Genomic DNA, 12,377 nt, shown 5'->3' on the forward strand with positions numbered 1-12,377 from the left:
TACGACACCTTTAATTAAAAAATAGTCATATCTTGCACACTTACAGTTCTCAGACTCTCCAGACATAAGGAGGTGCCTATTTCCATGTTTCCAAGAAGAGAGCATGTGGGAGAAAGTGGATTTCACAGTCGTGTTGCCCTTGCGTTTTAGGAGTTGAAAAGCAAGTGACTCCGAGGAAAAGACAGTTTAGGCGTATTGACCCTGATGCCAAAGGAAAAACTGGAATTCTTAGCTCGTTTATATTGAATTATGGAAAAGGCTCTGTTATAAAATCTATAGATGTTAAGAAACCCAAACTTAAAACTCGTAAGAAATTTAGGATTTAGGTGAGCCCCCTCTCCCTCCCGCCGTACGCAGTCCGTCTTCGTTATTTGCAGATTTCATGTTTGCACATTCACCTGCTCTCTAAAATGTATTTGTAAGCCCGGAATCAGCACTGTGGGCGCTTTCACGGTCACTCGCAGACATGTGCAAGAGGGTCAAAAATTTGAGCCGCCCCTCCCTCACCTCCCCAGTGGAGGTCGGAAGAGGTGGTGCTCTGCCTTCTGGTGTCCGCTCTCATACTGGAAACAAGTGTCCTTTTTGTGATCTCTCTGGAGCCACGCTTTTTGCATTTCTGTGCTTTTTGTTGATTTCCCTGTTTTAAATGGCCCCCAAGCATCGTTGCTGAAGTGCTGTGTAGTGTTCCTAAGTGCAGGAAGGTTTCCATGTGCCTCACAGAGAAAGTAAACATGGGTGTAGATAAGCTTCGTTCAGACGTGCATTACAGTGCTGCTGGCCGTGGGTCCCGTGTTAACAAATCAACAAGGTACATAAAGTAGGATGTCTTTCAACAGAAACACACAGAAAACAAGGTTAGTTGGTTAAAATGTTTCAAGAGTCTCGCAGGAACCTAACCCTGTATTTCCCCTGGGAATGATGGTTTAGTCTTCACTAATTCGACGTGCGTGGGGACTTGATGCAAGAGCACTACCGCGAATAATGAGATGAACTGTGTTTTCTTTTAATTTATTAATTTATTTATTTATTTTTGGCTGTGTTGGGTCTTCGTTTCTGTGCGAGGGCTCTCTCCAGTTGCAGCAAGTGGGGGCCACTCCTCATTATGGTGTGCAGGCCTCTCACTATCGCGGCCTCTCTTGTTGCGGAGCACAGGCTCCAGACGCGCAGGCTCAGTAGTTGTGGCTCACGGGCCCAGTTGCTCCGTGGCATGTGGGATCTTCCCAGACCAGGGCTCGAACCCGTGTCCCCTGCTTTGGCAGGCAGATTCTCAACCACTGCACCACCAGGGAAGCCCAACTGTGCTTTCTTAAGGCCGGATAGGAGGAAGTGCAGAAAAGACAGTGTCACCATCGCCGTGGCAAACCAGTGAGGATGGCAGTATGGCCACTCCTGCAGTTTCCTGTGATGGAGGGTGGCAGCTTTACTTAGGGAAGGTGAAATTTGTTCACAAAGTGCAACTAGGAAGTAATGTTATTGATTTGCCATGGCAGCGAGAAGCTAGTGGGTGACTGATTCTTCCAGGGGCCCCGCTGGCGCCAAGCAAATATTCTCAGGGGCTGTGATTTATAGCAACATATAGGCCACATCCTGCATGATTACTGGGGTGCATTGCCCAAAGTGTGACAAGCTGCTTCACATGACAAAGTGAAAATTAGGCTTCATGGCAACGGTTTACTTACTTTTATTGTAAACAGTTGGACTCTGGTCATTTTATTAAGCTTGTTACACAGACTGTATGATAAAGGCATGCCGTTCCATCTGTATCAAATTGCTGTTAACTGAGCTGGAGCTAGTGTTAAGGTACAATTATTAATTTAAAGCTCTGTCCTTTAGTTTTCCAGATTAGAGCAATTTGGGGACTTGAGAAGATTATGCATCCCCTTCCTTGTAGACTAAAAATTTATAAGAATTTGCAATCTGATCTGTCATTTCTGACAACACAACTACACAAAATTTGACACTTGAATTTATGTTTACCAAATTAGATTATGTACCTTTACCCCTGGTTACAATCGTCTTTTCTCTACGTGATAAAGCATTTGGGATTTGCACTAATAATTGCTATACGTGTGCCTCCAAAGTTGATTTTGTCAAGCCCTGAAACTCTGGGGCTTATTTAGAAGTCAGAAGGTCTTAATCCACATATCTAGAATGTACTGCCTGAAGTAGAAGTGAACCCCTAGTTGGGTGGGGAGGAAAGAAACAAACCAGGAACATGGATGGCTAAAGATGGATGATTCTGAAGTTTTCTTTCCAACTGGTAGAGATGAGAAAAAGCGGAAACTGTCATCTTACGTTGGCACGGTTGTTAAATATGCCCTCACAGCCACAGCTTCTCACATCTAGCCCTTAGGATACCTACCAGCTGGGATTGCCTTGTGTTGTCTGCTAGTTTTTCCGGCTTGCTAGTTGGGGAAAAGTCCACTGGGAGTATAACAAATTGTGAAGTATTAATCGTATGTGGCTGGTTTTTCTTTCTCTCTTTCTTTGTAGCTGAGATTGGGGATTTTGATGAAGCATCGGACAGAGAGCATTTAGCGAAAAATAAGTACATACCTCAGCAAGATGCATTAGAAGACAAAATTGTGGAATTCCACCATAACCACATGTAAGTCTCCTTTGTTGCTTCCTACTTGCTTTGAGCTCCTTCTCTCTGTCCTTCGACATACGTGGACACACACACACACACACACACACACACACCCGTGACTTATTGGGAAGAAATATACAAAGGGTGAGGGAGGAGAGCACAGAGGCTCAGTGAGTGTTGTTACTTATCCTGGACTGTTGGTAACACAGGTTACCCACTCAAGACCAGACCTCTGGGCTCCTTGCTTGCTTTCCTGTGAGACCAGAGTAACACTGGAATTTAGGACACCCCATGCTTTGGAGTAAAAGGAAGAGTATAAGACCAAGTACCAGGAAATCAGGAAGGGGACATGATAACTAGGGACAGTATAAGAATATTGTGAAAATGGAGAACCTTTGTGCCATGTCCATTTTGGTTTTCTGTTTTGATCAATAAAATATTTTCAAAGCATTCTCTGCGCCTTTTGTTTTTGTTGTTGTATTTCAAGGAAGGCACTTGAGTCTCGGTGATAGTTGCCTTGACAGAGTGTTGAACTTTGCAAGTTTAGGGCTATTGTAAGTGACTAGAAACTTGTTTCAACATGATCGTGTTTTGCTTTTATATGACCTTAAAGGAAACTCTCTGAGATTCCAAAAAACTGGCCGAGTTTGAGATAGACTTTTGGGGTTTTGTGTTACACAAGCAATAGAGCTTTTGTTCCAGTTGCTCAGCTTCGGGTTATAATGAATGGGAGACTGGGTGTCATCCGATCGGGTAGCCCCATTGTTGGTGATGAAATGCCTTTTTATTTCCCAAGAGAAGATGCTTAATCTTGAATTCATAGACACGGAGAATTCAAATCTCCTGGCCTTTCTCTTGAATTTTTGTTTTGTCAGTGGACAAACACCAGCAGAATCGGATTTCCAGCTCCTGGAGATCGCCCGCAGGCTGGAGATGTACGGCATCCGATTGCACCCAGCTAAGGACCGGGAAGGCACTAAGATCAACCTGGCTGTGGCCAACACCGGGATTCTAGTGTTTCAGGTAAGAGTGTTTGGAACCAGCTCAGTTCCCTTGGTGTTGCAGAGATAAGAGTTGGCCCTTCAACTCTGATTCCACGTTGGGTGGTCCAGGCTAAGACCTCTGATAGTTATTTTTAGGTGAAAAGGGAAAAACAAACCTCATCTCAGGGTTTCCTGTTTCTGTCCAGACCCTCAAACTTGCAGATTTGATTTCCTTTGCCTCGCTCTGGTTGGGGAATCCATGACTGCAGATTTGTTTGCATTTATTGACTTTGTAGGATCATAGAAATCCCTATCTCTCTGTTGACCTAACTTTGAACATAGTATAATGGAATCAAGATTTCAGATCCCCAGTATAAACACCTTTTTCACACTTGCCCATGATAGTCATCTGATTTTTTTTAACCTAATTTGGGTTCTTTTTTTTTTTTTTTTTTTTTTTTAATACCTGATTCGGGTTTTACCTAAGTTAGCTTGTTTGTGGTTTCACATTTACCTAACTTAGAAGATATAGCAGTTTTATAAATTCCCAGAAGCTATGTCCATGTCCTGCTATAATTTTGCAGCTACACACATACTGCTCTTGGACCCTTACCTGTGTTTTACATAAGGACGTAGCACTCTGCACTCTGAAATGTGTGCACCCTTGATCACACTGCTGCTGTACTGCTATTGATTAATGCATCTCTTTTTCTTAACAATTTCATTGAAGTATTATTGACATGCAATTAAATGCACACATGTAAAGCATGCTGTTCTTAAATATGTATAAGTTCTTAGATATGTGTATCCTGTGAAACCATCAGTGAAATCAAGACAGTAAACATATTCATCACCCCAAAGGTTCCTCAAGACTTTTTTCTTTTTTCTTTTTTTATACTGAAGTCGTTGGTTCACAATATTATATTAGTTTCAGGTACATGACATAGTGATTGAATAGTTTATAGGTTATACTCCATTTAAAGTTGTTATAAAATATTGCCTAGTAATAAACTATAATGGAAAAGAATTTTTAAAAGACTATAGATGTTTACATATATATATAAATATATATAACAGAATCATTTTGCTGTACACCTGAAACTTACCCAATATTGTAAATCGACTATACTTCAATTAAAAAAAAAGAAAATGATTCCTAATTAAAAAATATATATATATATATATTGCCTAGATTCCCTGTGCTGTACAATATATCCCTCAAGGCTTTCTCTTTTAAACAAAAGTGGATAATCTGTGCATTGGTTGCTTTGGTTTCAAAGGGCTATGAAGAAAGCATCTGCTTTTCTCATGAAGTAGGGTCAGATTTCACCCAGTTTTGAAGGTGTAAATATGTGCATGACCTAAAACTCTTTTTTTGAGCTTTGCCAGATTGGGTTACATTTCCCCCTTTGTATTTTACCAAAGTAACCCCAGTGATTCTTTGCTCCTGTATCAGATGTTTATGAGGGACACTAATTACCAAAGGTTCGTGTCCCAAGAGAAGTTGAAGTTGGGTTTCCTGTGGGACACGAGGAGGTGACGTTTTGTGCGCAGCATGGTGTTTGAGGAGGTGACGTTTTGTGCGCAGCGTGGTGTTTGAGGAGGTGATGTTTTGTGCGCAGCGTGGTATTTGAGGAGGTGACGTTTTGTGCGCAGCGTGGTGTTTGAGGAGGTGACGTTTTGTGCACAGCGTGGTATTTGAGGAGGTGACGTTTTGTGCGCAGCGTGGTATTTGAGGAGGTGACGTTTTGTGCGCAGCATGGTATTTGAGGAGGTGACTGCTCCTGATACTCAGTGACCTGCAGACATAAGCTAGGCGTCCCTGATGAGAAAAACAGCAGTGAAACAATGTGGTTGTCGGTCCTCCCATTCCGCCTCAGAGTTCAAACCCTTAAACATTTCTACAGATCGTAGTCGGGGGAAGAAGTGCCTCACAGTTGCATTAATTTGCTTGGATCGTGTTCGAGACACTTGAAATGTTGAGAATTGCTCCGTAATGCCATCATATACAAGGACTGTATCCTGGAATGAATCTTCTTGCCTGTGCCTAATTGCTTCATTCTGACCAATTTAAACAAGTGGTTCTGGTGGTCAAATGGGCTCGAGGAATTCTAATTTCAGTTGAGAGGACGGGACAGATAGGAGCTGGTATCTGGCGACTCTCCACTGTGTCTCCCCCAGTCCCACCTGGCGATCAAAGATGAGGATGTGTGCGTCCCTCCCGGAGACTGTTCTCTGGCCTCAGAGACACACGGAGGGTGGGGTCTCCCCTCCCCGGCCCTGCTTGTGCTGTTGGAAGCAGAGCAGTGTGGACAGAGCGGGTGATCGCTAAGCGCTGTGTTGCTTCTGTGGCTATAACAACAGCTGCTGGTTAAGGCACATGCCCGGGAATCTCATTCTGCTGCAGTAACCATGTGATTTCGGACAAATTAAAATCTAGCCATGCTGCAGTTTCCACAGGTGTATAATGAAGATAATAAATCCAGCTCCCTGGGTTTCGTGTAAGGCGTCCCAGGATAAGGGCTGTAGAGGACTTGGGACAGTGCCTGGCCCTCGGCCCGTGATGGTCGCCAATAATTGTGGTGGTTGTCATGGTATTTATTTTTATTAATCTTTCTCTGTATCAGCCCCTTGGCCAGCCTCTTCTCTCCCTGGAGGCAGACTTAATTTGAAGGCCAGATCATATAATTAGTGAGAAACAATGATCCAGGAAGGGAATGGGGATCATCCCACCGTCGCAGAGCCCGGGAATTCTCCAGCAAGAGGCATTCTTAGGAGCGGTAGAACGTCAGCCCTCCTTTCAGCTCCCCGTGAGCAGAGCGGACCAGCTCCCGTGTTGCTTGTCATTCGTTTCCCGGCTCACTGGCCGATACCTTTCTTCTCAGGGTTTTACGAAGATCAATGCCTTCAACTGGGCAAAGGTGCGGAAGCTGAGCTTCAAGAGGAAGCGCTTTCTCATCAAGCTCCGCCCAGATGTGAACGTAAGTGCCTCTCGGGAAAGAGGGGGAGACCAATGAGCCGCCTCGGGGTCGGGCGGGTCCCGCCAGGGCGCAGGCGGAACCCATGGCCGGCAGCTCTCCAGGTGTCTGCCAGTCTGTACGGTGTATCCAGATGCTCGGTCCCTCCACAGCTGTCATCAGCAGCAGACAGAGGACACAGATGTGTGCCCAGGGAGGGGTCACTTCCCTGTGCACCTACGGGCCGCCCCCTCCTGTGCAGTCGCCGTGTCTCCAGCCTCGGCCACCTGGACAGTCCGTTCAGCATTCTGCCGTGCTCCGGGTCTGTCCCTCCCCACCCAGGGGCGGTCCTGCTGTTGTCCCCAACCCGACAGCGCACTCTCACGAGCTGACCCGGTCCCTCCCCTAACACACTTCCCGAAGACCCTCCCTCTAAAGATGTCACTCACGTGGTGCCGGGTCAGAGAAGAAAGAAATCGTTTTCTCCATCCACCATAAATAGGGATGGATGGGTGACAGAGTGCTGATGTCCCCAACCAGAACTGGAGTGCTTTTTCCCATGGGGGAAAAAAAAGATTATAAATGGCAGTCTAGGTGTATAGTAATTTGGTTACATTATGGATGAAATAGGTTTTTATGGCCTGATTTGGGAAGCAGGCACCCACTGGAAGTTGTTTTCTATGAGAAGACGTGTTTTGAGTCCAAAAGACTGTGTACTGCAGCACGACTTGTCTGTAAGTTGAGACTGCACTACCGAGAACTGTGAGATTCTCCCAAAACGGCTGGAACCGCTGAGAATGTTAAGGGCTGTGGTAACATGGTCACTTAAATTGAGAGTATTCAGTCAGGAAGTAGAAAATTACCATATCCCCTTTCCCAAATCAAAGGACATGAATTTTTCAGCCTTGAGTGATAGATACTTCAGTGCTCCAGAAAAAATGTTCATTTCCTGTATGGTCCCTGGGGGCACCTGGAGGCTGGAGCCATATGTTTTTTGATGGAGAAAAGGCATAAGCACAGTATTCAAAGTTGGCATGAACCATGGGGGAGAGAACAGAAAGAAGAAATGTGTTTCAGTTATTTTAAGGAGGCAGAAAAGGCATTTCAGTACTTGGATATTTTTTAAAGAAGGAAATGTAAGCCAAGTAAACAGAATTTGTTTATGATTTCTGTCAAAGGAAATGTTATAACTTCTGCTGAGTATCCGCATTTTCTGTTTGTTCCTCTAAGGAATTAAGTGGGGAAGAAAACGGTTGAACGATGATGACTGTATTTTGTCATGAGGGACAAATGTATTTTACTAAATATGTGGATTTATGGTCATGCTATAATAAAATACACAATTGAAATTTTATCGGACAAATTTGTTTTCTGCCCCCTTTCCCATATTTTAACGGAATGTCTATGGGTAATGGAAAAAACCAAAGTGTTATTTTCTCTTTCTAGAGCTCATACCAGGATACCTTGGAATTCCTAATGGCCAGTCGGGATTTTTGCAAATCCTTCTGGAAAATCTGTGTTGAACATCATGCCTTTTTTAGACTTTTTGAAGAGCCCAAACCAAAGCCAAAGCCTGTTCTCTTTAGCCGAGGGTCATCATTTCGGTTCAGGTAAGGATTCTGCTTCACATCTCTCCGTTTGCCACGTGGTCCTTTTCCCCAAAACTTTCCTCGGGAAGGTTGGCTTCCAGGAGCTTTGGCTGATGGCATGTTTGCTGGGTCATCGCAGAAGGCTCCTGGCAGCCCCTTGCTGTGTTCGGTTTGAACGTTAGGTAGCCACAAGGCAGTCTCCCCAGCCACAGACGACTCCTAGTGGAACTCTTCTAATTCAGAAAGGATTTCCTTTCTCTGTAGAAGCAAAAGCACCTTGTTAACACTTGCTGTAGCTTCACCGAATGCCGTGTAGACCTGCCCATCACTGGTTCAATTTCTCACTCATTCTTTCAACCAGTCTTTGAGTGTCTACTGCATGTCAGATTCTGCTCTAGGTGTTGGGGGTATACAGTGAACAGAACTATCCCTGCCTTCGTGAAGTATACAGGCTCTTGGGATGGTTGCTTAATAATCAAACACAGGATTGTTAAGTTGTTGAGTTCACTGAACTTTTTCTGTCGTGTATAAGGGAAATATCAAGAGACAGAATGGACGCAAAAGCGCAGTTTCTCTTGGGACTGCTTTCATCCCGGGCTAGCCGAGAGAACTCCCGCGTCTCCCAGCTGTGGGAAGAGGGAGGCAAGGATGGTGGAGGGCTGTGCTGAGTGTGAAATGAGAACGCCTTGCTGTCTTCTCCGCCCCCTCTCGTGGTCTTCATTTTAGTGGCCGGACTCAGAAGCAGATTCTCGACTATGTTAAAGAAGGAGGACATAAGAAGGTGCAGTTTGAAAGGTAAGAGAAACGTCAGTGCCGCTTGCGATTTGAGAGGAGTCGTTCTCTGCGGCTAAGCATCGCTCCCCCCAGGCCCCGTGAGCTAGAGAATAGCTTCCACCCAGTCAGTCTCGGCCGGTTCAGTGTTAGGAACAGCTGAGGCCCGGGGGACACTTGACTCCAGGGTGAGAGGAAGCCAACAGAGGGCAGGGATGCAAGAGGAACAGGAGCTGACAGAGGGCGTAAAGCGCTGTGAAAACCTACTCACCGGTGAGTCCTTAAATATTTGGGGATTTGAATTGGAAGTATTTCTATAAACTTTTTTCTTTTTAATTGGAAAAATTGCAAACCCTTTTCTTTAGTTTTTTTTTTAATTAATTTTTATTGGAGTGTAGTTGATTTACAATGTTGTGTTAGTTTCAGGTGTACAGCAAAGTGAATCAGTTATGCATATATCCACTCTTTTTTAGATTCTATTCCCATATAGGTCATTACAGAGTACTGAGGAGAGTTCTATAAACTTTTTAATTGAGTTACGTTTGATTGAAGAGAAACAGGATTTATTATTGTTGTTAGCAAATGCTGATAGCTCTAATTGTATGCCAGGCACTGTTCCAAGCCCTTTAGACATAGGAACTCATGGAGTCTTCATACCTGCTCTGTGAGGTCCGTGCTATTTTATTTCCTTTTTAAAGATGGAGACGTGGCAGCTCAAAGATGTTGAGTAACTCGCCCAGGTCTCAGAGCTGGTAAGTGGGCCCTGGTCATCCAACTCCAGAGCTCACTGCCCTTCATCACTGCTCTGCCCAGAGGGACTAAAAGAAAAGGGTAAAGGGGTGAAGGGATGGTGCGTCAATGACTGTTTAGTTGCAAGTGTTTGTTTTAATGGTTTTCTTTTTTCAGTTTAACACATTTAAAAATTAACAATAAAGCACAGAGAATGCAGCAAACACCCATGTTCCTAGTACTTAGAATTAACTAGTAACGTTTTAACATTGGTTTCTGGGATTTTATTTCTTCTTCTCTTATTTGCAGCTATTGTGGTTACAGATGTAGTGAAAACCCCCTTTAACCAACAGCCTTCATTATTTCCCTCCTTCCCTCCCCAGAGGCAACAACTACCTAATTCATGTTACTTCTATTAGAAATATTCATGCACCCAAAAAGAATAGGCAGAATTGCTCTGGGGGTGTCCTTTTTCATTTATATAATCAGTATTACATTGTATATAATCATGCGTCTTGCTTTTTAAACCTACCCTGATTTTGAGATCTATCTTAAGCATTTTATGGTATTGTGAAAGTATTACCTTTTAGGTATCTGATTCCCTGTTGATAAACATTCAGGTTGTTTGGTGTTTTGTTTTGCTTTTGCTGAAACAAATGTGCTGCCTTGACCATCCTTGTATATTTCTCCTGATGGAGATCTGGGGTCGTTTTTCCCTCCCTGTATATAGAAATGTAGTGTTCAGAAGGTTATTTGTATGCTTATCTAGATGTAGCAAACCCCATCATTTTCTCGGACGATCCACGATTAATCTTTTGAGGCTCGTGTAAGAAGTGGTCTGCCTCTCTCTGACTCAGAATGTGGTTGCTCCAGAGGCTTGGTGTGTTAATTTGGAGTATTTTAAAGAAAAGCTGGATGGACATTGGAATTTAATCCCTATATTTATGCAGTTTCGTGTGTTTGAGTACCTGAAAAGTTTCTCATGCTTGTCCCCTGGGAAGTTGGGGACCGACACACTAAGGGAAGGAAAAGATTAAAGGGAAGGTGTTGGTGGCATAAAAAACCAGTTTCTTCTACTGTGGAGTCTATAAATTCATCCCTGGGGCAGGGCCTTTTCTCTGAACTGAGCGCTGTGAAGGAGTAGCTCTTTAGCGGCAGAGGCCTCTGCTGTAGAACTGATCTAGAAGATCATTACCCAAAGCACGCAAATTGATTTCATGTTGCTAGGCCAGGGCTTGCAGTTCAGAGCGTACTCGGGCCCAGCCCACTTCTCCCTCCCAGTGACATTTCCCGTAACTAGAGAGTTAGCGTTCAGTGGCGGCGCTCCCAAGCAGCTGGACCCCTGCAGTGGGAGCTGGGAATGCTGAGAACTTTTTCAAGGCTGAAGCAACCGCCGGATCCTACAAGTGATACAGAAAGGGTGACTGGGTCTGTCTCCAGGGAGCATTTATCCAAACTACTTTGGGTGCTTTCACTACTGAGGGAATGCCTAATGCCGTTATTTTTCATGTAAAACCAATAAAAAAAACCAGTTCACCTAACTTCAGTTCTCTTGTGTGATTTCTCCCAGGAAACACAGCAAGATTCATTCCATCGGAAGCCTTGCTACGCAGCCTACAGAGCTGAACTCAGAAGTGCCAAAACAAGTCAGTGATGGTGATAGTCACTATTGTAGCTCTGTTTTCCGCCAGACGTCCTCTGCTGAGGACTGGGTTTCCTAGTCTGCTTTGGTGTTCTTCATCCTTCCACTTCGGGGTGTTTTCTAGAGGAGAGACTAGCCGTGTGCCCTGGCTCTGACCAGACACCGGCTCTGTGCTTCTCGCCCTGGCCTGTATCCTTGCCCCTCCTCCCTCCCATGCCCTCGCCCCCGGGGAAGTTTGCTCTATTGGCCTGAACTCAGCTTAGGGCTGGAACCATCCAGAGCCAGAGTTGAGCCCACCCTCCAGCTAAATGGCTGCGCTCGCTCGTGTGAAGAGATCGGGACCTAGCTCGCGGGTGACAGGTGTAGCTCCCCTTCGCTGCCAAGGTCAGAACCTTGCACTGGCGCAGGACCGGGCGGTGCATTCCCAGGGCTCATGTTACAGAGCAGCGACCACGGTTGGCAGCAAGACACATCATCACTCTTGCTCTGAGGGTGGCCAGAGCTCGTTTTCCCTGGAGTTGGTCTCTGGGTGAGCTTTCAGGGTTTTCTCTACAAGAGAATAAGAACTTTGTTGAGAAAGAACACGAAGGCAGTTTCACCGTGTGAATCCAGAGAGTCTGTAAGCTGCCCATCCTGCCCTTAGGCATCGAAACAAAGACGTGTTTGTCATTTGTCTGAAATCCGTGTCAACTTGCCTGTGGAGGTCCACGAAGCCTCTCCTCCTCCCCCTGCCCCCACCCCCTCAGGAAGTCGGTCCCCTGTGGGCCGGAAGGACCGTCTTGTTCCATAGAAACTTTGGACGCCCGCGAGGAGGCTGCCGGTCCTGGAAAGCAGAGGCACTGCCTCACCTGTGCTGCCGGGGACCCTGCACTGTCGGCTTCCACACCCTGAAAGAACGTTCTGGATCCTGACCAGACAGCCTCGGGAATGCCCGATTCCTGACGGGGTGCTTTGTTCTAAGACCGGGGAGGGCAGGCTTTCTTTGGCAATCCTCGGCCACTCGATGCGTCAGGAGATGCCATTAAGTGGGACTCCACGTCTCCGTCTCTTTCAGCTGTGGCGTAACCTCTCCCTTTTCTCTTCATCTCCCTCCCCCTTTTCTTGCACACCCCCCGC

General features: G+C 45.4%; 1 protein-coding gene across 5 annotated transcripts in view; it reads left to right on the top strand.

Annotated features, from left to right (window-relative positions):
- The window catches only part of FARP1 (FERM, ARH/RhoGEF and pleckstrin domain protein 1), a 293,802-nt gene that overhangs the window by 220,965 nt on the left and 60,460 nt on the right, over positions 1-12,377 (top strand). For 4 of the 5 annotated variants that reach the window (XM_036831748.1, XM_036831743.1, XM_036831745.1 and 1 more), the window contains exons 7-13: positions 2,494-2,608; positions 3,466-3,613; positions 6,459-6,554; positions 7,977-8,140; positions 8,846-8,914; positions 9,589-9,642; positions 11,190-11,265. In XM_036831748.1, the coding sequence (XP_036687643.1) occupies positions 2,494-2,608; positions 3,466-3,613; positions 6,459-6,554; positions 7,977-8,140; positions 8,846-8,914; positions 9,589-9,642; positions 11,190-11,265 (722 nt within the window). The remainder of the gene's footprint in view (positions 1-2,493; positions 2,609-3,465; positions 3,614-6,458; positions 6,555-7,976; positions 8,141-8,845; positions 8,915-9,588; positions 9,643-11,189; positions 11,266-12,377) is intronic. The other variant, XM_036831746.1, reaches the window with a different exon arrangement.

This window comes from Balaenoptera musculus, chromosome 18 (assembly GCF_009873245.2).
Source record: "Balaenoptera musculus isolate JJ_BM4_2016_0621 chromosome 18, mBalMus1.pri.v3, whole genome shotgun sequence".
NCBI lineage: Eukaryota > Metazoa > Chordata > Mammalia > Artiodactyla > Balaenopteridae > Balaenoptera > Balaenoptera musculus.